This window comes from Oncorhynchus clarkii, chromosome 12 (assembly GCF_045791955.1).
Source record: "Oncorhynchus clarkii lewisi isolate Uvic-CL-2024 chromosome 12, UVic_Ocla_1.0, whole genome shotgun sequence".
Taxonomy (NCBI): Eukaryota; Metazoa; Chordata; class Actinopteri; order Salmoniformes; family Salmonidae; genus Oncorhynchus; species Oncorhynchus clarkii.
In genome coordinates this window covers 92310845-92335090 of record NC_092158.1, presented here as the reverse complement: position 1 = coordinate 92335090, position 24246 = coordinate 92310845, and the positions used below count along the sequence as shown (strand labels likewise).

Here is a 24246-nt window from a genome sequence, read left to right as displayed (position 1 = left end):
AGTGTTAGAACCGTATCCGTGAGATAGTTACAGTAACGTGACCAGTAGTGTTAGAACCGTATCCATGAGACAGTAACGTGACAAGTAGTGTTAGAACCGTATCCATGAGAACGTGACAAGTAGTGTTAGAACCGTATCCATGAGATAGTTACAGTAACGTGACTAGTAGTGTTAGAACCGTATCCATGAGACAGTAACGTGACAAGTAGTGTTAGAACCGTATCCATGAGAACGTGACAAGTAGTGTTAGAACCGTATCCGTGAGATAGTTACAGTAACGTGACCAGTAGTGTTAGAACCGTATCCATGAGAACGTGACCAGTAGTGTTAGAACCGTATCCATGAGAACGTGACCAGTAGTGTTAGAACCGTATCCGTGAGATAGTTACAGTAACGTGACCAGTAGTGTTAGAACCGTATCCATGAGAACGTGACCAGTAGTGTTAGAACCGTATCCATGAGAACGTGACCAGTAGTGTTAGAACCGTATCCGTGAGATAGTTACAGTAACGTGACCAGTAGTGTTAGAACCGTATCCATGAGAACGTGACCAGTAGTGTTAGAACCGTATCCATGAGAACGTGACCAGTAGTGTTAGAACCGTATCCATTCAATTAAAACCATATGAGACGTTAATGGTAATAGTACAAAATATCTTTATTCTTTTAAATAGAAAACATTTTCTATGACTCCTTGATTACTAAATTCCAACGTCCAGCTGGTTTTAGGATGTTGGTGAACAAAGTCCTGTTTTTCTTATCTGGGTTCGCTAGAGCAAAATGTTGCTCCTTTTTCCTGAAGTGACATATATATACACACAAACCTGGGTCATGTTCACTGAGGCGCACTGTAGCAAAACGTTTTGCAACAGAAGATAAATGTTTTATTGGATTAGTACAGATAGTACCTCCAACTCCCTCGTTTTGAGTGCTTTCTAGCGTTTTGTGCCAAATGAACATGACCCTAGTCAACACAGCTACAGAACGTATCCACAGCTTCCTTTGTTTGGGTCCTGATTGATTGCAATTTGAGTTCACACCTGAAAAGATCCACCCCATTACTGGAGAAGCAATGACACCCTGTTTCCTATATCTGAAATGACACCCTATTTCCTATATAGTGCACTCCTGTTGACCAGGGCCCATACCAGTGGAGGCTGCTGAGGGGAGGACGGCTCATAATGGCATCAAACACGTGGAAATCACATGTTAGATACCATTCCGCACGAGCCCGTCCTCCCCAATTAAAGCTGCCACCAACCTCCTGTGGTCCATGCTACTTTTGACCAGGGCCCGTCCTCCCCAATTAAAGCTGCCACCAACCTCCTGTGGTCCATGCTACTTTTGACCAGGGCTCTATGGTACACTATATATATCGGAAATAAGATGCTAATTGGGACAGTTTCACAGGTGAGGAAAACAGTAGAAAATCTCCAGCAGATCCAACTCCCTTTGGCCAGGAAACCCAACAACATTTAACTCTCCACTGTAATGTTGATGTCCAGCAGATCCAACTCCCTTTGGCCAGGAAACCCAACAACATTTAACTCTCCACTGTAATGTTGATGTCCAGCAGATCCAACTCCCTTTGGCCAGGAAACTCAACAACATTTAACTCTCCACTGTAATGTTGATGTCCAGCAGATCCAACTCCCTTTGGCCAGGAAACCCAACAACATTTAACTCTCCACTGTAATGTTGATGTCCAGCAGATCCAACTCCCTTTGGCCAGGAAACCCAACAACATTTAACTCTCCACTGTAATGTTGATGTCCAGCAGATCCAACTCCCTTTGGCCAGGAAACCCAACAACATTTAACTCTCCACTGTAATGTTGATGTCCAGCAGATCCAACTCCCTTTGGCCAGGAAACCCAACAACATTTAACTCTCCACTGTAATGTTGATGTCCAGCAGATCCAACTCCCTTTGGCCAGGAAACCCAACAACATTTAACTCTCCACTGTAATGTTGATGTCCAGCAGATCCAACTCCCTTTGGCCAGGAAACCCAACAACATTTAACTCTCCACTGTAATGTTGATGTCCAGCAGATCCAACTCCCTTTGGCCAGGAAACCCAACAACATTTAACTCTCCACTGTAATGTTGATGTCCAGCAGATCCAACTCCCTTTGGCCAGGAAACCCAACAACATTTAACTCTCCACTGTAATGTTGATGTCCAGCAGATCCAACTCCCTTTGGCCAGGAAACCCAACAACAGTTAACTCTCCACTGTAATGTTGATGTCCAGCAGATCCAACTCCCTTTGGCCAGGAAACCCAACAACAGTTAACTCTCCACTGTAATGTTGATGTCCAGCAGATCCAACTCCCTTTGGCCAGGAAACTCAACAACATTTAACTCTCCACTGTAATGTTGATGTCCAGCAGATCCAACTCCCTTTGGCCAGGAAACCCAACAACATTTAACTCTCCACTGTAATGTTGATGTCCAGCAGATCCAACTCCCTTTGGCCAGGAAACTCAACAACATTTAACTCTCCACTGTAATGTTGATGTCCAGCAGATCCAACTCCCTTTGGCCAGGAAACCTAACAACATTTAACTCTCCACTGTAATGTTGATGTCCAGCAGATCCAACTCCCTTTGGCCAGGAAACCTAACAACATTTAACTCTCCACTGTAATGTTGATGTCCAGCAGATCCAACTCCCTTTGGCCAGGAAACCCAACAACATTTAACTCTCCACTGTAATGTTGATGTCCAGCAGATCCAACTCCCTTTGGCCAGGAAACCCAACAACATTTAACTCTCCACTGTAATGTTGATGTCCAGCAGATCCAACTCCCTTTGGCCAGGAAACCCAACAACATTTAACTCTTCACTGTAATGTTGATGTCCAGCAGATCCAACTCCCTTTGGCCAGGAAACCCAACAACATTTAACTCTCCACTGTAATGTTGATGTCCAGCAGATCCAACTCCCTTTGGCCAGGAAACTCAACAACATTTAACTCTCCACTGTATGTTGATGTCCAGCAGATCCAACTCCCTTTGGCCAGGAAACTCAACAACATTTAACTCTCCACTGTAATGTTGATGTCCAGCAGATCCAACTCCCTTTGGCCAGGAAACCCAACAACATTTAACTCTCCACTGTAATGTTGATGTCCAGCAGATCCAACTCCCTTTGGCCAGGAAACCCAACAACATTTAACTCTCCACTGTAATGTTGATGTCCAGCAGATCCAACTCCCTTTGGCCAGGAAACCCAACAACATTTAACTCTCCACTGTAATGTTGATGTCCAGCAGATCCAACTCCCTTTGGCCAGGAAACCCAACAACATTTAACTCTCCACTGTAATGTTGATGTCCAGCAGATCCAACTCCCTTTGGCCAGGAAACTCAACAACATTTAACTCTCCACTGTATGTTGATGTCCAGCAGATCCAACTCCCTTTGGCCAGGAAACTCAACAACATTTAACTCTCCACTGTAATGTTGATGTCCAGCAGATCCAACTCCCTTTGGCCAGGAAACTCAACATTTAACTCTCCACTGTAATGTGGATGTCCAGCAGATCCAACTCCCTTTGGCCAGGAAACCCAACAACATTTAACTCTCCACTGTAATGTTGATGTCCAGCAGATCCAACTCCCTTTGGCCAGGAAACCCAACAACATTTAACTCTCCACTGTAATGTTGATGTCCAGCAGATCCAACTCCCTTTGGCCAGGAAACCCAACAACATTTAACTCTCCACTGTAATGTTGATGTCCAGCAGATCCAACTCCCTTTGGCCAGGAAACCCAACAACATTTAACTCTCCACTGTAATGTTGATGTCCAGCAGATCCAACTCCCTTTGGCCAGGAAACCCAACAACATTTAACTCTCCACTGTAATGTTGATGTCCAGCAGATCCAACTCCCTTTGGCCAGGAAACTCAACATTTAACTCTCCACTGTAATGTTGATGTCCAGCAGATCCAACTCCCTTTGGCCAGGAAACCCAACAACATTTAACTCTCCACTGTAATGTTGATGTCCAGCAGATCCAACTCCCTTTGGCCAGGAAACCCAACAACATTTAACTCTCCACTGTAATGTTGATGTCCAGCAGATCCAACTCCCTTTGGCCAGGAAACTCAACATTTAACTCTCCACTGTAATGTTGATGTCCAGCAGATCCAACTCCCTTTGGCCAGGAAACCCAACAACATTTAACTCTCCACTGTAATGTTGATGTCCAGCAGATCCAACTCCCTTTGGCCAGGAAACCCAACAACATTTAACTCTCCACTGTAATGTTGATGTCCAGCAGATCCAACTCCCTTTGGCCAGGAAACTCAACAACATTTAACTCTCCACTGTAATACTTACTACAGTTGATGTCCAGCAGGTCAACATGTCACCTTTCTGAAGACCGTGCCCAAATTACTCCAACATAGTAAGAGTGCGTCCCAAATGGCACCTTATTCCCTATAAGTAGTGCACTACCCTATGGACCCTGGTCAAAAGTAGTATACCAGATAGGGAGCCATTCGGGACACTACCCAAAAGCAGTGAGTGGATGCGGGTGCTGCACGGTTTCAGCTTGATGATGAATGTGGTCATGCAGTGTAACTGAACCTTGACCTAATGACCTGACAACCTCAAAAAGGTTACAGATGACTGAGATCTGTGCTCGCTGAGGGCCTGAATCATCTGTCTAGTAGCACCATTGGATCCTGTGACTGACTTGAGTGCTAACCAGACCTGAGTTCAAATACTTGATCAGTGCTTGATTGAGCTTGCCTGGCTTAAATGGACCTAAAAGACTAGTCCCAAAACTGCAACTCCCCTCCCATCTAGCACTCCAGGCAGGCTAGAGCAAACGTTAAAGACTCCAAATAGTATTTAAACAGAGGTCTGACAGCAATACACATTTAGTTTAGGATGGGGGGGGGCAAAGTGATGTTTCTACCCTGAGCCAGACACCTTTTAGTCCAACACTGTTTCCAAGAGCTGGACTTCAGTCCCTCAAGTTTAGTCTCAAAATGGCCCCCATAGTAATAAACATAACAATAAAATGCTCAAATTCAGAATGCATCATCATCAACCATTCCCCTTGTAAAAAAAATAAAAACAATACAATACAGCAGAGTCTGTCCGTCATCAGGGTTGTATTCATTAGTGCACACTGTAGCAAAAACGTCTAGCAAACGAAAACAAACGTTTATATTGTTCAGGTAGTCCATCCCAAGTGAAGACGACCCAAGTCTTTTCGGTTCGTCTCATATATATATGCAAATATCCCAAATGGCACCCTATTTCCTGTCTAGTGCACAGACACCCAAGTCTGTCTCAAACAGGCACCTGAGACAAGACAGGTGCTAAAGTAGGTTGGACCAGTGAGGATGGACACTACTGATGAACCAGTGAGGATGGACAGTACTGATGAACCAGTGAGGATGGACACAGTACTGATGAACCAGTGAGGATGGACACTACTGATGATATCCTATTCCATAAATGCCTCACTGCTTCTGTAGTGAGGCAGCTTGATGTACAAGTACACCTCCTGGACAGAATGCTAGTCTATAGCAGACAGCTTGATGTACAAGTACCACTCCTGGACAGAATGATAGTCTATAGCAGACAGCTTGATGTACAAGTACACCTCCTGGACAGAATGCTAGTCTATAGCAGACAGCTTGATGTACAAGTACACCTCCTGGACAGAATGCTAGTCTATAGCAGACAGCTTGATGTACAAGTACCACTCCTGGACAGAATGATAGTCTATAGCAGACAGCTTGATGTACAAGTACACCTCCTGGACAGAATGATAGTCTATAGCAGACAGCTTGATGTACAAGTACCACTCCTGGACAGAATGCTATCTATAGCAGACAGCTTGATGTACAAGTACACCTCCTGGACAGAATGATAGTCTATAGCAGACAGCTTGATGTACAAGTACCACTCCTGGACAGAATGCTATCTATAGCAGACAGCTTGATGTACAAGTACCACTCCTGGACAGAATGCTAGTCTATAGCAGACAGCTTGATGTACAAGTACACCTCCTGGACAGAATGCTAGTCTATAGCAGACAGCTTGATGTACAAGTACACCTCCTGGACAGAATGCTAGTCTATAGCAGACAGCTTGATGTACAAGTACCACTCCTGGACAGAATGCTAGTCTATAGCAGACAGCTTGATGTACAAGTACACCTCCTGGACAGAATGCTAATCTATAGCAGACAGCTTGATGTACAAGTACATCCCTTGGACAGAATGCTAGTCTATAGCAGACAGCTTGATGTACAAGTACACCTCCTGGACAGAATGCTAGTCTATAGCAGACAGCTTGATGTACAAGTACACCTCCTGGACAGAATGCTAGTCTATAGCAGACAGCTTGATGTACAAGTACACCCCCTTGTCTATAGCAGACTGCTTGATGTACAAGTACACCCCGTGGACAGAATGCTATTCTATAGCAGACAGCTTGATGTACAAGTACATCCCCTGGACAGAATGCTAGTCTATAGCAGACAGCTTGATGTACAAGTACATCCCCTAGTCTATAGCAGACAGCTTGATGTACAAGTACACCCCCTAGTCTATAGCAGGGCCTGGTAAAAAGTAGTGCACACTAGTATAGAGGAATATGGTGCCAGTTGGGACTAAGTTATTGCTAAAGTGTTGCGTTTACAGACCTCATGGTCACTGTAACATCAGTCTAATGACATCAAAGCAAGACTGAATAACCAGACATGGGGGAAAACTAGACCAAGGTTTCCCTACTATAACCAGTGGGACTCTGTGTGTGTGTGTGTGTGTGTGTGTCCAAATTGACTTAAATGATTCTGGCCCACCACCTCTATACGGTAAACCCAACACCCAGTGCTTGTTTGGAATGATGTCATCATGAGTCTCTCTTATTATTCCCTCCAATCACCACCAACACACCCTCTTTCACCCTCCACTCAGCCAATCACCGGGCATCATTTTAGATACTCATCACTCCTCCAGGAGAGGGCCGGAGGGTACCTCACAACTTATGCCTCTTGCTCGGCCTGGACGTTTCCACAGCAACAGAACTACCAGCTTCATCGCCATCGCCGATGACGATTCCATTCGTGCGGCCATTACCATGGTTACTCTTACCATCCGTGTGGTCGTCATTACATGTGGCATAGTCGGGTTGCAGCTCAGACGGAGACTCCAGCGCTGTCACCCAATACTCTCCTCCATCCCCCTCTCCATCTTCCTGCCGCTGGGTCTGCTGGATGTGTCGGAGGCGTGTCATGGCCTGGTTGATGGTTGTCGTGGTAACCAGTTTAAAGTCATGCATGCTGACCAGGTGTAACAGGAAGTTCCTACAGAGGTTCTTCCTGGCAATGTACGCTCCGCAACCTTCCACAAACGCCAGACAGGCTCCGTTCATCTGGTTATCTGCTATGTAACTGAGGGGCAGAGAGAGAGAGTGGGGGGAGAGAGAGAGGGGAGGGGAGAGAGAGAGGGGAGAGAGAGAGAGGGGAGAGAGAGAGAGGGGGGGGAAGAGAGAGAGAGGGGAGGGGGGAGAGAGAGAAGGGGGAAGAGAGAGAGAAGGGGGAAGAGAGAGAGAGAAGGGGGAAGAGAGAGAGAGAAGGGGGAAGAGAGAGAGAGAAGGGGGAAGAGAGAGAGAGAGAAGGGGGAAGAGAGAGAGAGAGAAGGGGGAAGAGAGAGAGGGGAGGGGAGAGAGAGAGGGGGGGGGGGGGGGGGGGGGGGGAGAGAGAGAGAGAGGGGGGGGAAGAGAGAGAGAGGAGGGGGATTAGAGTAGGGACGTCAAACGTTCAGCCTGCGCCACAGACACTATGGAGCCTCTAGTCGAGAGCGCCTGGTTCATACGAATTCATTTGGGGGCAGCAGGTAGCCTAGTGGTTAGAGCGTTGGGCCAGTAACCGAAAGGTTGCTAGATTGAATCCCCGAGCTGACAAGGAAATAACCTGTCGTTCTGCCCCTGAACAAGGCAGTTAACCCACTGTTCCTAGGCTGTCATTGAAAATAAGAATTTGTTCTTAACCGACTTGCCTAGTTCAATAAAAAATACAAATAATACAGAGATTCTGTTGAGATTGAGAGCATTTTTAAACTCTAAATGAGTGAGAAATAGATGTCATTAAGCAGGTTTCCATCCAATGTGGAAGTAAACTTGGGAGTCATGCGACAAGTCATACGATTCACAGTTTAAGCTACAGATTTAATAAGTGATGAACTTCACAGGGAGGTGAAAGTGCACGGTGATGAACTTCACAGGGAGGTGAAAGTGCACGGTGATGAACTTCACAGGGAGGTGAAAGTGCACGGTGATGAACTTGATGATCCTTCACAATAAATATCCAGGGTCATTTGACCCCTCCCCCCAAAAATAAATCTAGCCCTTATCCATAATAATCTCATCATGTCGGCTAACCTCACACTGTATGTGCCAGCTGTTGGCTCAAGTGCACAAGCCAAGACCACAGCAAAGTCTAGAGAACGACACACAGCAACGTCTGATGATGCTTTAGAGAACGACACACAGCAACGTCTGATGATGCTTTAGAGAACGACACACAGCAACGTCTGATGATGCTTTAGAGAACGACACACAGCAACGTCTGATGATGCTTTAGAGAACGACACACAGCAACGTCTAGAGAACGACACACAGCAACGTCTGATGATGCTTTAGAGAACGACACACAGCAACGTCTAGAGAACGACACACAGCAACGTCTAGAGAACGACACATAGCAACGTCTGATGAACCTCTAGAGAACGACACACAGCAACGTCTAGAGAACGCCACACAGCAACGTCTAGAGAACGACACATAGCAACGTCTGATGAACCTCTAGAGAACGACACACAGCAACGTCTAGAGAACGCCACACAGCAACGTCTAGAGAACGACACACAGCAACGTCTAGAGAACGCCACACAGCAACGTCTAGAGAACGCCACACAGCAACGTCTAGAGAACGCCACACAGCAACGTCTAGAGAACGACACACAGCAACGTCTGATGATGCTTTAAACAGAGGCTGTATAACGAGGCCAGGGCTTTAACGTGGGGTACGTACCCATACTTCATAACGTGAAGGTTCCATAGCTTCATCACCTCCTTCTCTCCATCGTTCACGTCTGTAAACTCCTGGATTTGCTGTAGACAGAACAACAGTCAGAGTGGATCCAGAGTCAAGTTGGAGACTCCAAACCCAATGTCAGTGTGGCTCTGTTGTAATGGTAGACCTGGGTTTGTATTGGCCTAATACCTACAGTCTGTACTGGTGCAGAGTAGACCTGGGTTTGTATTGGCCTAATACCTACAGTCTGTACTGATGCAGAGTAGACCTGGGTTTGTATTGGCCTAATACCTACAGTCTGTACTGGTGCAGAGTAGACCTGGGTTTGTATGGGCCTAATACCTACAGTCTGTACTGGTGCAGAGTAGACCTGGGTTTGTATGGGCCTAATACCTACAGTCTGTACTGATGCAGAGTAGACCTGGGTTTGTATTGGCCTAATACCTACAGTCTGTACTGGTGCAGAGTAGACCTGGGTTTGTATGGGCCTAAAACCTACAGTCTGTACTGGTGCAGAGTAGACCTGGGTTTGTATGGGCCTAATACCTACAGTCTGTACTGGTGCAGAGTAGACCTGGGTTTGTATTGGCCTAATACCTACAGTCTGTACTGGTGCAGAGTAGACCTGGGTTTGTATTGGCCTAATACCTACAGTCTGTACTGGTGCAGAGTAGACCTGGGTTTGTATGGGCCTAATACCTACAGTCTGTACTGATGCAGAGTAGACCTGGGTTTGTATGGGCCTAAAAACTACAGTCTGTAATGTGGTAGCTACCTGCTCAGTGTGTATCTCACCATGTGTGGTAGCTACCTGCTCAGTGTGTATCTCACCATGTGTGGTAGCTACCTGCTCAGTGTGTATCTCACCATGTGTGGTAGCTACCTGCTCAGTGTGTATCTCACCATGTGTGGTTGGTAGCTACCTGCTCAGTGTGTATCTCACCATGTGTGGTAGCTAGCTACCTGCTCAGTGTGTATCTCACCATGTGTGGTTGGTAGCTACCTGCTCAGTGTGTATCTCACCATGTGTGGTAGCTAGCTACCTGCTCAGTGTGTATCTCACCATGTGTGGTAGCTAGCTACCTGCTCAGTGTGTATCTCACCATGTGTGGTAGCTAGCTACCTGCTCAGTGTGTATCTCACCATGTGTGGTAGCTACCTGCTCAGTGTGTATCTCACCATGTGTGGTAGCTACCTGCTCAGTGTGTATCTCACCATGTGTGGTATCTACCTGCTCAGTGTGTATCTCACCATGTGTGGTAGCTACCTGCTCAGTGTGTATCTCACCATGTGTGGTTGGTAGCTACCTGCTCAGTGTGTATCTCACCATGTGTGGTAGCTACCTGCTCAGTGTGTATCTCACCATGTGTGGTTGGTAGCTACCTGCTCAGTGTGTATCTCACCATGTGTGGTTGGTAGCTACCTGCTCAGTGTGTATCTCACCATGTGTGGTTGGTAGCTACCTGCTCAGTGTGTATCTCACCATGTGTGGTAGCTAGCTACCTGCTCAGTGTGTATCTCACCATGTGTGGTAGCTAGCTACCTGCTCAGTGTGTATCTCACCATGTGTGGTTGGTAGCTACCTGCTCAGTGTGTATCTCACCATGTGTGGTTGGTAGCTACCTGCTCAGTGTGTATCTCACCATGTGTGGTAGCTAGCTACCTGCTCAGTGTGTATCTCACCATGTGTGGTAGCTAGCTACCTGCTCAGTGTGTATCTCACCATGTGTGGTAGCTAGCTACCTGCTCAGTGTGTATCTCACCATGTGTGGTAGCTAGCTACCTGCTCAGTGTGTATCTCACCATGTGTGGTAGCTAGCTACCTGCTCAGTGTGTATCTCACCATGTGTGGTAGCTAGCTACCTGCTCAGTGTGTATCTCACCATGTGTGGTAGCTAGCTACCTGCTCAGTGTGTATCTCACCATGTGTGGTAGCTAGCTACCTGCTCAGTGTGTATCTCACCATGTGTGGTAGCTAGCTACCTGCTCAGTGTGTATCTCACCATGTGTGGTAGCTAGCTACCTGCTCAGTGTGTATCTCACCATGTGTGGTAGCTAGCTACCTGCTCAGTGTGTATCTCACCATGTGTGGTAGCTAGCTACCTGCTCAGTGTGTATCTCACCATGTGTGGTAGCTAGCTACCTGCTCAGTGTGTATCTCACCATGTGTGGTAGCTAGCTACCTGCTCAGTGTGTATCTCACCATGTGTGGTAGCTAGCTACCTGCTCAGTGTGTATCTCACCATGTGTGGTAGCTAGCTACCTGCTCAGTGTGTATCTCACCATGTGTGGTAGCTAGCTACCTGCTCAGTGTGTATCTCACCATGTGTGGTAGCTAGCTACCTGCTCAGTGTGTATCTCACCATGTGTGGTAGCTAGCTACCTGCTCAGTGTGTATCTCACCATGTGTGGTAGCTAGCTACCTGCTCAGTGTGTATCTCACCATGTGTGGTAGCTAGCTACCTGCTCAGTGTGTATCTCACCATGTGTGGTAGCTAGCTACCTGCTCAGTGTGTATCTCACCATGTGTGGTAGCTAGCTACCTGCTCAGTGTGTATCTCACCATGTGTGGTAGCTAGCTACCTGCTCAGTGTGTATCTCACCATGTGTGGTAGCTAGCTACCTGCTCAGTGTGTATCTCACCATGTGTGGTAGCTAGCTACCTGCTCAGTGTGTATCTCACCATGTGTGGTAGCTAGCTACCTGCTCAGTGTGTATCTCACCATGTGTGGTAGCTAGCTACCTGCTCAGTGTATCTCACCATGTGTGGTAGCTACCTACCTGCTCAGTGTATCTCACCATGTGTGGTAGCTAGCTACCTGCTCAGTGTGTATCTCACCATGTGTGGTAGCTAGCTACCTGCTCAGTGTGTATCTCACCATGTGTGGTAGCTACCTGCTCAGTGTGTATCTCACCATGTGTGGTAGCTAGCTACCTGCTCAGTGTGTATCTCACCATGTGTGGTAGCTACCTGCTCAGTGTGTATCTCACCATGTGTGGTAGCTACCTGCTCAGTGTATCTCACCATGTGTGGTAGCTACTTGCTCCGTGTGTATCTCACCATGTGGGGTAGCTACCTGCTCAGTGTATCTCACCATGTGGGGTAGCTAGCTACCTGCTCAGTGTATCTCACCATGTGGGGTAGCTAGCTACCTGCTCAGTGTATCTCACCATGTGGGGTAGCTAGCTACCTGCTCAGTGTATCTCACCATGTGTGGTAGCTAGCTACCTGCTCAGTGTGTATCTCACCATGTGTGGTAGCTACCTGCTCAGTGTGTATCTCACCATGTGTGGTAGCTACCTGCTCAGTGTGTATCTCACCATGTGTGGTAGCTACCTGCTCAGCGTGTGTTTGCGTCTCTCACCATGATGGTCCTCTCTCGGAGCCAGAAGGGGTCTGTCTCATCCTCACTGTCGTGATCTACCTCCTGTGGTGTTTTGGGGGTACAGCTGTCTGAGCGGAAGTAGAGGCGGTTGTGACCGGGGATGATTCTCTGCTGGTCTCCCTCTCCTCCATCAGCCTCCAGGAACTCACACAGACTGGGGGGGAGGAGACGCTTCGGTCTGGGGGGAGGAGAGGGAGGGGTTAGTAAGTGACTGTCAATTGTACCTGAATACATACATGCTTTAGCCTACAGGAAGAGAGGAGATGGGTAGGGGGAGAATGAATACATATAAATATGAGTGAGAGGAGAGATGAGAGAGGAGAGAGGAGAGAGAGGTAAAGATCCTATAGGAAGGAGAACAGAAGAGAGGGAAAGAGAGAGAGGTAAAGATCCTACAGGAAGGAGAACAGAAGAGAGGGAAAGAGAGAGGTAAAGATCCTACAGGAAGGAGAACAGAAGAGAGGGAAAGAGAGAGAGGTAAAGATCCTACAGGAAGGAGAACAGAAGAGAGGGAAAGAGAGAGAGGTAAAGATCCTACAGGAAGGAGAACAGAAGAGAGGGAAAGAGAGAGAGGTAAAGATCCTATAGGAAGGAGAACAGAAGAGAGGGAAAGAGAGAGAGGTAAAGATCCTACAGGAAGGAGAACAGGAGAGAGGTAAAGATCCTACAGGAAGGAGAACAGAAGAGAGGGAAAGATCCTACAGGAAGGAGAACAGAAGAGAGGTAAAGAGAGAGAGGTAAAGATCCTACAGGAAGGAGAACAGAGGAGAGGTAAAGAGAGAGAGGTAAAGATCCTACAGGAAAGAGAACAGAAGAGAGGTAAAGAGAGAGGTAAAGATCCTACTGGAAGGAGAACAGAGGAGAGGGAAAGAGAGAGGTAAAGATCCTACAGGAAAGAGAACAGAAGAGAGGGAAAGAGAGAGGTAAAGATCCTACTGGAAGGAGAACAGAGGAGAGGGAAAGAGAGGTAAAGATCCTACAGGAAAGAGAACAGAAGAGAGGGAAAGAGAGAGGTAAAGATGGATGTTCAAAGCAGCACTTATTTCTCAATGGCAGAAACACATATAGTAGTAACTTAGAGCACCCCAAGAAAACATTCCCAAATTACAAACTCTAAAATCAATTGTTATAATATGTTGTTCTAAAAGTTGGGTTTGAGGTTCTCTCCAAATCAGTTCTACTTTGGAAAAAATCCTACAACGTCCCGTGGTCAGATTTTTTAAAGATTGTGAGAATGATGTGGAAGAATTGGTCCCACACTGCTAACCTTATGCCTAACCTTGACCTTAAATGAAGACCAAAAAGCACATTTTCAGGAATTTATAGGATAAAGACAATTTTGACTTTGTGTCTGTGGTACACTATATACACAAAAGTATGTGGACACCCATTCAAATGAGTGGATTGGTCTATTTCAGCCACACCGGTTGCTGACAGGTGTATAAAAATCAAGCAAACAGCCATGCAATCTCCATAGACAAACATTGGCAGTAGAATGGCCTTACTGAAGAGCTCAGTGACATTCAAAGTGGTACTGTCCTAGGAGGCCACCTTTCCAACAAGTCGGTTCGTCAAATTTGTGCCCTGGTCAACTGTTAGTACTGTTATTGTGAAGTGGAAATGTCTAGTAGCAACAACGGCTCAGCCGCGAAGTGGTAGGCCACACGAGCTCACAGAAAGAGACCGGCGAGTGCTGAAACGTGTACTGCCTGCAGATGAAGGTGTGTGTGTCTGTCTGTCTGCGTTACCTGCAGATAAAGGTGTGTGTGTGTGTGTGTGTGATCCAGACGTGTGTACCCAGTTACCTGCAGACGAGGATGTGTGTGACGGGGGATCTCTTGACGGGTCCGTTCCTGCTGAAGGCGAAGCCGGGCTGACTGTGAATATCCCGAGGATTCCCAGCGTGCACCCCGTCGTAACGCTCATTAATAGACACGTCTATCCTCGCTCCTTTAGGGTGGGGCTGGTGAGGTCATAGAACATGTCAATCACAACGGACCTGTATAGTTTAATAACCAGCCCTTATTCAGCCCCCCAATATGTACAGCTCCTGACAGTACAACCCCCACCCCCCCCCGGTTTCTCTCACCTCCTAGGCTGTTTACACAGCCAGCCCAATTATTGGCAAAATATCAGAATTGGGCTGCCTGCCTAAATGCAGTCATAGTTGAAGATTAATCTGCTGTGGGCCAGTTTGAGGAGACTGTAGTCCTCTACAGTTCAGAGTGCACCAGACACACACACACACTCTGGGTCTCTCTCTCTCTCTCTCGCTTCCCCTCGTTCTCACCACGTAGTTGAAGATGAATCTGCTGTGGGCCAGTTTGAGGTGTTTGAGGAGACTGTAGAGTCTCCTACAGTTCAGAGTGCACCAGGGACAGTGGAGGTCATCTCTAGCCTCGGTCTGCTGCTGTGTGTTGTGGTTATACAGGAACTAGAGAGAGAAGGAGAGAGAGGGAGGGAGAGAGAGAAGGAGAGAGAGGGAGAGAGAGAGGGAGAGAGAGGGAGGGGGAGAGAGAGAGAGGGAGGGAGAGAGAGAGGGAGGGAGAGAGGGGGGGAGGGAGAGAAAGAGGGGTGAGGGAGGGAGGGAGGGAGAGAGAGAGGGGTGAGGGAGGGAGGGAGGGAGAGAGAGAGGGGTGAGGGAGGGATGGAGGGAGGGAGAGAGAGAGGGGTGAGGGAGGGAGAGTGAGAAGGATATAGACTATGTAATTCTACACAAAAGGTCAGCCAGTCTGACCATAGAGTATGAGTCAGTAGAAACTATGAAACTCGCCATCATAGACAGCCAAGTCTGAAATACATTGTACCAAATGGGACCCTATTGCCTATATAGTGAACCATGGGCCCTGGTCAAATGAAGGGCACTATATAGGGAACAGGATGCAGACCTGCTATAAAGGACCAGGTCTCTAATACCATCCACCTCCCAGTCAGACCTGTTATAAAGGACCAGGTCTCTAATAACCCCCAGTCAGACCTGTTATAAAGGACCAGGTCTCTAATACCATCCACCCTCCAGTCAGACCTGTTATAAAGGACCAGGTCTCTCATAACCCCCAGTCAGACCTGTTATAAAGGACCAGGTCTCTAATAACCCCCAGTCAGACCTGTTCTAAAGGACCAGGTCTCTAATACCATCCACCCCCAGTCAGACCTGTTATAAAGGACCAGGTCTCTCATACCATCCACCCCCCCCCCAGTCAGACCTGTTATAAAGGACCAGGTCTCTCATACTATCCACCCCCCAGTCAGACCTGTTATAAAGGACCAGGTCTCTCATACCATCCACCCCCCAGTCAGACCTGCTATAAAGGACCAGGTCTCTAATACCATCCACCCCCCAGTCAGACCTGTTATAAAGGACCAGGTCTCTAATAACCCCCAGTCAGACCTGTTATAAAGGACCAGGTCTCTAATACCATCCACCCTCCAGTCAGACCTGTTATAAAGGACCAGGTCTCTCATAACCCCCAGTCAGACCTGTTATAAAGGACCAGGTCTCTAATAACCCCCAGTCAGACCTGTTATAAAGGACTAGGTCTCTAATAACCCCCAGTCAGACCTGTTATAAAGGACCAGGTCTCTCATACCATCCACCCCCCAGTCAGACCTGTTATAAAGGACCAGGTCTCTAATAACCCCCAGTCAGACCTGTTATAAAGGACCAGGTCTCTCATACCATCCACCTCCAGTCAGACCTGTTATAAAGGACCAGGTCTCTCATACCATCCACCCCCCAGTCAGACCTGTTATAAAGGACCAGGTCTCTAATAACCCCCAGTCAGACCTGTTATAAAGGACCAGGTCTCTCATACCACCCACCCCCCAGTCAGACCTGTTATAAAGGACCAGGTCTGTAATAACCCCCAGTCAGACCTGTTATAAAGGACTAGGTCTCTAATACCATCCACCCCCCAGTCAGACCTGTTATAAAGGACCAGGTCTCTCATACCATCCACCTCCAGTCAGACCTGTTATAAAGGACTAGGTCTCTAATACCATCCACCCCCCAGTCAGACCTGTTATAAAGGACCAGGTCTCTAATAACCCCCAGTCAGACCTGTTATAAAGGACCAGGTCTCTAATACCATCCACCCTCCAGTCAGACCTGTTATAAAGGACCAGGTCTCTCATACCATCCACCCCCCAGTCAGACCTGTTATAAAGGACCAGGTCTCTAATAACCCCCAGTCAGACCTGTTATAAAGGACCAGGTCTCTCATACCATCCACCCCCCAGTCAGACCTGTTATAAAGGACCAGGTCTCTCATACCATCCACCCCCCAGTCAGACCTGTTATAAAGGACCAGGTCTCTCATACCATCCACCCTCCAGTCAGACCTGTTATAAAGGACCAGGTCTCTCATACCATCCACCTCCAGTCAGACACATAACAAGAGAACAAAAGACAAGCACAACACAACTGTGATTCAGACATGGATTGCACAATGCAATCTGCTCTAAAGTCAAGAATACAAGTGGTGTTTCTCCCTCTCACCTGGTAGAATATGCGTAGATTGTCACTTGGTTCCTCAAGTGTGTGTTCTTGTTTCATCTGAAACTCTGAACTGCTGAAGGAGTCTTTCACAGCTACAGAGAGAGGGAAGAAACGTGTTCCACGTTTAAAGGGATTCTTTAAGGTGTTCCATGTTTAAAGGGATTCTTTAACGTGTTCCACGTTTAAAGGGATTCTTTAAGGTGTTCCATGTTTAAAGGGATTCTTTAACGTGTTCCATGTTTAAAGGGATTCTTTAAGGTGTTCCATGTTTAAAGGGATTCTTTAAGGTGTTCCATGTTTAAAGGGATTCTTTAACGTGTTCCAGGTTTAAAGGGATTCTTTAATGTGTACCATGTTTAAAGGGATTCTTTAAGGTGTTCCACGTTTAAAGGGATTCTTTAAGGTGTTCCATGTTTAAAGGGATTCTTTAAGGTGTTCCATGTTTAAAGGGATTCTTTAATGTGTACCATGTTTAAAGGGATTCTTTAAGGTGTTCCATGTTTAAAGGGATTCTTTAAGGTGTACCATGTTTAAAGGGATTCTTTAAGGTGTTCCACGTTTAAAGGGATTCTTTAATGTGTTCCACGTTTAAAGGGATACTTCAGGATTTTGGTAATGAGGCCCTTTATCGACTTCCCCAGAAATCAGATCAACTCGTGGATACTACTTTTATTTCTCGGTGTCCAGTATGAAGGATGTTGCTAACTATCACTGGCGCAATTGCTAACTAATGTTTGCTAGCAGATAGCACAATGACAGAAAGTCTGTGGTAACGCTAGTTAGCATTGGCTCACAAAACTACCTCTTAACTTCCTTTATAACGGACGCAAAGACATAAAAATGATATTCATTTAAACATGGTATATGTTAAAGTATCCCTTTAAATTGACACCATTTAGTGAGCTTCTACAGATTACAACAGTCCGTCTGTGTACGCGTGCGTCGTCTGGCCCGTGTCTCACCTACGGTCTGAGTGGGTCTGAGGGAGCAGGGCTTAGGGTCGGAGGTCAGGCTGCTAGCGTCAGCGTTCCGTGTGGCGAGGGGTTTGGCCACAGGGGCCGTCGACCTATCACTGGGCTCGCCTGTCCAACGCAGTGTGAACTGGAGAGTAGGACCCTTGGAGAACGTCTCAAACGGAGGGAGGAGCTACAGAAAGTGGGGGAGGGAGAGAGAGAGAGAGCGAGAGAGAGACAAAGACATGAGTAAAGGGAAGTGCTGACCTCTTCCTGTCTGTTCAGAGAGGAAGACCAGGGGCCTGGGAAGAGGAATTACACACTAGTGATGCACCCTATACAAAACTTCTGTACTTTTTTTATACAATAATTTTATTTTCGGTACTTCTGCCAAATGTGTCTCACGGATCAAATTTGTTTATCAACGCAGTCGATGTCCCCCACGGAGTGCACCGTGCCTGTCGCCACTTAGCCTGTACTGGGAGTCTGGACTGTATCATGTTAGCTCCCCACTTAGCCTCCACTGGGAGTCTGGACTGTATCATGTTAGCTCCCCACTTAGCCTGTACTGGGAGTCTGGACTGTATCATGTTAGCTCCCCACTTAGCCTGTACTGGGAGTCTGGACTGTATCATGTTAGCTCTCCACTTAGCCTCCACTGGGAGTCTGGACTGTATCATGTTAGCTCCCCACTTAGCCTCCACTGGGAGTCTGGACTGTATCATGTTAGCTCTCCACTTAGCCTCCACTGGGAGTCTGGACTGTATCGTGTTAGCTCTCCACTTAGCCTCCACTGGGAGTCTGGACTGAGAGTCTGGACTGTATCATGTTAGCTCCCCACTTAGTCTGGACTATATCATGTTAGCTCTCCACTTAGCCTCCACTGGGAGTCTGGACTGTATCATGTTAGCTCTCCACTTAGCCTGCACTGGGAGTCTGGACTGTATCATGTTAGCTCTCCACTTAGCCTCCACTGGGAGTCTGGACTGTATCATGTTAGCTCCCCACTTAGCCTGTACTGGGAGTCTGGACGGTATCATGTTAGCTCCCCACTTAGCCTCCACTGGGAGTCTGGACTGTATCATGTTAGCTCTCCACTTAGCCTCCACTGGGAGTCTGGACTGTATCATGTTAGCTCCCCACTTAGCCTCCACTGGGAGTCTGGACTGTATCATGTTAGCTCTCCACTTAGCCTGTACTGAGAGTCTGGACTGTATCATGTTAGCTCCCCACTTATTCTGGACTGGGAGTCTGGACTGTATCATGTTAGCTCCCCACTTAGCCTCCACTGGGAGTCTGGACTGTATCATGTTAGCTCTCCACTTAGTCTGGACTGTATCATGTTAGCTCCCCACTTAGTCTTGACTGTATCATGTTAGCTCCCCACTTAGTCTGGACTGTATCATGTTAGCTCTCCACTTAGCCTGCACTGGGAGTCTGGACTGTATCATGTTAGCTCTCCACTTAGCCTGCACTGGGAGTCTGGACTGTATCATGTTAGCTCCCCACTTAGTCTGGACTGTATCATGTTAGCTCCCCACTTAGCCTCCACTGGGAGTCTGGACTGTATCATTTTAGCTCTCCAGTTAGTCTGGACTGTATCATGTTAGCTCCCCACTTAGTCTCCACTGGGAGTCTGGACTGTATCATTTTAGCTCTCCAGTTAGTCTGGACTGTATCATGTTAGCTCCCCACTTAGTCTGGACTGTATCATGTTAGCTCCCCACTTAGCCTCCACTGGGAGTCTGGACTCCAGTTCATCTGACTGGATCAGGAGCCTAACTATTGAACAGAGTAGTAGCTGAGTTCATCTGACTGGATCAGGAGCCATTCTGGGACTTGTTAATATACCTTTTATTTATTTACATTTAACTTTATTTAACTAGGCAAGTCAGTTAAGAACAAATTTCTCTTATTTACAATGAGGGCCTGCCAAAAGGCAAATGGCCTCCTGCGGGGACGAGGGCTGGGATTAAAAATGATATATACACACACACACACATATAATATAAATATATATATATAATATATATATTATATATATAAATTATATATATATATATATATTATATATATATAATATATATTATATATATAATATATATTATATATATATATAAAAAATATAGGACAAAACACACATCACGACGAGAGACAACACAACAGTACATAAAGAGAGACCTAAAGACAACAACATAGCAAGGCAGCAGCACATGACAACACAGGTATTGTTTTGGTTTGGAGTAACGTGATACTAAACCTGGTTTCCAAGTCCAAATTGTGGTCTGGTGACAACACACACACACACCTTTCCATCCAGGTTCGTTTCCCAGGTGGCTCTCTTCTTGTTGACAGGACAGTCCACCATCTGCTGCATAGACACCTCATACTCTCCATCTAACAACTGCAGACGCCTACACACACACACACGGAAACATTAACAGCAACAGATACAGCCCATCCAACAACTGCAGACACCTGAAAGGTCTTCCAGAGCTTCATATCGGTGATGAAGAGTCGGTTTTTGTAAAGAAAGGTGATTTCTAGACGGCCAACTGCAATGCAGTTGTTGTGGGACAAGCCCCACAGTCCTCCAGAGACGCACGCGGGACAAGCCCCACAGTCCTCCAGAGACGCACGCGGGACAAGCCCCACAGTCCTCCAGAGACGCGGGACAAGCCCCACAGTCCTCCAGAGACGCGGGACAAGCCCCACAGTCCTCCAGAGACGCGGGACAAGCCCCACAGTCCTCCAGAGACGTGGAACAAGCCCCACAGTCCTCCAGAGACGCGGGACAAGCCCCACAGTCCTCCAGAGACGCGGGACAAGCCCCACAGTCCTCCAGAGACGCGGAACAAGCCCCACAGTCCTCCAGAGACGTGGAACAAGCCCCACAGTCCTCCAGAGACGTGGGACAAGCCCCACAGTCCTCCAGAGACGCGGGACAAGCCCCACAGTCCTCCAGAGACGTGGAACAAGCCCCACAGTCCTCCAGAGACGCGGGACAAGCCCCACAGTCCTCCAGAGACGCGGAACAAGCCCCACAGTCCGCCAGAGACGCACGCGGGACAAGCCCCACAGTCCGCCAGAGACGCACGCGGGACAAGCCCCACAGTCCTCCAGAGACGCGGGACAAGCCCCACAGTCCTCCAGAGACGCGGGACAAGCCCCACAGTCCTCCAGAGACGCGGGACAAGCCCCACAGTCCTCCAGAGACGCGGGACAAGCCCCACAGTCCTCCAGAGACGTGGGACAAGCCCCACAGTCCTCCAGAGACAAGCCCCACAGTCCTCCAGAGACGTGGGACAAGCCCCACAGTCCTCCAGAGACGCGGGACAAGCCCCACAGTCCTCCAGAGACGTGGGACAAGCCCCACAGTCCGCCAGAGACGCACGCGGGACAAGCCCCACAGTCCTCCAGAGACGCACGCGGGACAAGCCCCACAGTCCTCCAGAGACGCACGCGGGACAAGCCCCACAGTCCTCCAGAGACGCGGGACAAGCCCCACAGTCCTCCAGAGACGCGGGACAAGCCCCACAGTCCTCCAGAGACGCGGACCAAGCCCCACAGTCCTCCAGAGACGCGGGACAAGCCCCACAGTCCTCCAGAGACGCGGAACAAGCCCCACAGTCCTCCAGAGACGCGGAACAAGCCCCACAGTCCTCCAGAGACGTGGAACAAGCCCCACAGTCCTCCAGAGACGCGGGACAAGCCCCACAGTCCTCCAGAGACGCGGGACAAGCCCCACAGTCCTCCAGAGACGCGGGACAAGCCCCACAGTCCTCCAGAGACGCGGAACAAGCCCCACAGTCCTCCAGAGACGCGGAACAAGCCCCACAGTCCTCCAGAGACGTGGAACAAGCCCCACAGTCCTCCAGAGACGCGGGACAAGCCCCACAGTCCTCCAGAGACGCGGGACAAGCCCCACAGTCCTCCAGAGACGCGGGACAAGCCCCACAGTCCTCCAGAGACGCGGGACAAGCCCCACAGTCCTCCAGAGACGCGGGACAAGCCCCACAGTCCTCCAGAGACGTAGGACAAGCCCCACAGTCCTCCAGAGACGTGGGACAAGCCCCACAGTCCTCCAGAGACGTGGACCAAGCCCCACAGTCCTCCAGAGACGTGGAACAAGCCCCACAGTCCTCCAGAGACGTGGAACAAGCCACGCAGTCCTCCAGAGACGCGGAACAAGCCCCACAGTCCTCCAGAGACGTGGAACAAGCCTGCCAGAGACGTGGAACAAGCCACGCAGTCCTCCAGAGACGCGGAACAAGCCCGCCAGAGACGTGGAACAAGCCCCACAGTCCCCCGGAGACGTGTGCAGCATATGAGTGAGAATTAAAAAGAGACAGTGTGTGTTTGTGTGTGAAAGAGGAATAACAAAAGAACACAACCCTGTATGTGTGTCTCTGTGTGTGTGTGTGTGTGTGTACACATACTATACTGGTGAGTATCTAAAGTCCAAGAGTAGTAAACCAACTACAATTCAGACAAGTGAGGACATTCAGCCGGTCCTCACTTGTTAAAGTCTATTTTATGGTTAGGTTTAGGGGTTAGGTTTAGGGGTTAAGTTTTAGGGTTAGGTTTAGGGGTTAAGTTTTAGGGTTAGGTTTAGGGGTTAAGTTTTAGGGTTAGGTTTAGGGGTTAAGTTTAAGGGTTAGGTTTAGGGCTTAAGTTTTAGGGTTAGGTTTAGGGGTTAAGTTTAAGGGTTAGGTTTAAGGGTTAAGTTTTAGGGGTTAAGTTTTAGGGTTAGGTTTAGGGGTTAAGTTTTAGGGTTAGGGTTAGGGGTTAAGTTTTAGGGTTAGGTTTAGGGGTTAAGTTTAAGGGTTAGGTTTAGGGGTTAAGTTTAAGGGTTAGGTTTAGGGGTTAGGGGTTAAGTTTAAGGGTTAGGGGTTAAGTTTAAGGGTTAGAGGTTAAGTTTTAGGGTTAGGTTTAGGGGTTAAGTTTTAGGGTTAGGTTTAGGGGTTAAGTTTTAGGGTTAGGTTTAGGGGTTAAGTTTTAGGGTTAGGTTTAGGGGTTAAGTTTTAGGGTTAGGTTTAGGGGTTAAGTTTTAGGGTTAGGTTTAGGGGTTAAGTTTAAGGGTTAGGGGTTAAGTTTTAGGGTTAGGTTTAGGGGTTAAGTTTTAGGGTTAGGTTTAGGGGTTAAGTTTTAGGGTTAGGTTTAGGGGTTAAGTTTTAGGGTTAGGTTTAGGGGTTAAGTTTTAGGGTTAGGTTTAGGGGTTAAGTTTAAGGGTTAAGTTTTAGGGTTAGGTTTAGGGGTTAAGTTTTAGGGTTAGGGTTAGGGGTTAAGTTTTAGGGTTAGGTTTAGGGGTTAAGTTTAAGGGTTAGGTTTAGGGGTTAAGTTTAAGGGTTAGGTTTAGGGGTTAGGGGTTAAGTTTAAGGGTTAGGGGTTAAGTTTAAGGGTTAGAGGTTAAGTTTTAGGGTTAGGTTTAGGGGTTAAGTTTTAGGGTTAGGTTTAGGGGTTAAGTTTAAGGGTTAGGTTTAGGGCTTAAGTTTTAGGGTTAGGTTTAGGGGTTAAGTTTAAGGGTTAGGTTTAAGGGTTAAGTTTTAGGGGTTAAGTTTTAGGGTTAGGTTTAGGGGTTAAGTTTTAGGGTTAGGGTTAGGGGTTAAGTTTTAGGGTTAGGTTTAGGGGTTAAGTTTAAGGGTTAGGTTTAGGGGTTAAGTTTAAGGGTTAGGTTTAGGGGTTAGGGGTTAAGTTTAAGGGTTAGGGGTTAAGTTTAAGGGTTAGAGGTTAAGTTTTAGGGTTAGGTTTAGGGGTTAAGTTTTAGGGTTAGGTTTAGGGGTTAAGTTTTAGGGTTAGGTTTAGGGGTTAAGTTTTAGGGTTAGGTTTAGGGGTTAAGTTTTAGGGTTAGGTTTAGGGGTTAAGTTTTAGGGTTAGGTTTAGGGGTTAAGTTTAAGGGTTAGGGGTTAAGTTTTAGGGTTAGGTTTAGGGGTTAAGTTTTAGGGTTAGGTTTAGGGGTTAAGTTTTAGGGTTAGGTTTAGGGGTTAAGTTTTAGGGTTAGGTTTAGGGGTTAAGTTTTAGGGTTAGGTTTAGGGGTTAAGTTTAAGGGTTAGGTTTAAGGGTTAAGTTTTAGGGGTTAAGTTTTAGGGTTAGGTTTAGGGGTTAAGTTTTAGGGTTAGGGTTAGGGGTTAAGTTTTAGGGTTAGGTTTAGGGGTTAAGTTTAAGGGTTAGGTTTAGGGGTTAAGTTTAAGGGTTAGGTTTAGGGGTTAGGGGTTAAGTTTAAGGGTTAGGGGTTAAGTTTAAGGGTTAGAGGTTAAGTTTTAGGGTTAGGTTTAGGGGTTAAGTTTTAGGGTTAGGTTTAGGGGTTAAGTTTTAGGGTTAGGTTTAGGGGTTAAGTTTTAGGGTT

The 24246-nt window shown here is 47.4% G+C and overlaps 1 protein-coding gene across 1 annotated transcript in view; it reads right to left on the bottom strand.

Annotated features, from left to right (window-relative positions):
• Positions 1-6788: 6788 nt before the first annotated feature.
• Positions 6789-24246, bottom strand: part of LOC139421664 (polycomb protein suz12-A-like) — a 41701-nt gene continuing 24243 nt past the window's right edge. The window contains exons 9-16 of the mRNA XM_071172750.1: positions 20209-20314; positions 17910-18093; positions 16948-17039; positions 14740-14883; positions 14255-14412; positions 12429-12627; positions 9061-9140; positions 6789-7419 (exon numbers count right to left, since the gene is read on the bottom strand). Coding sequence (XP_071028851.1) covers positions 7005-7419; positions 9061-9140; positions 12429-12627; positions 14255-14412; positions 14740-14883; positions 16948-17039; positions 17910-18093; positions 20209-20314 — 1378 coding nt within the window. The 3' untranslated portion in view covers positions 6789-7004. The remainder of the gene's footprint in view (positions 7420-9060; positions 9141-12428; positions 12628-14254; positions 14413-14739; positions 14884-16947; positions 17040-17909; positions 18094-20208; positions 20315-24246) is intronic.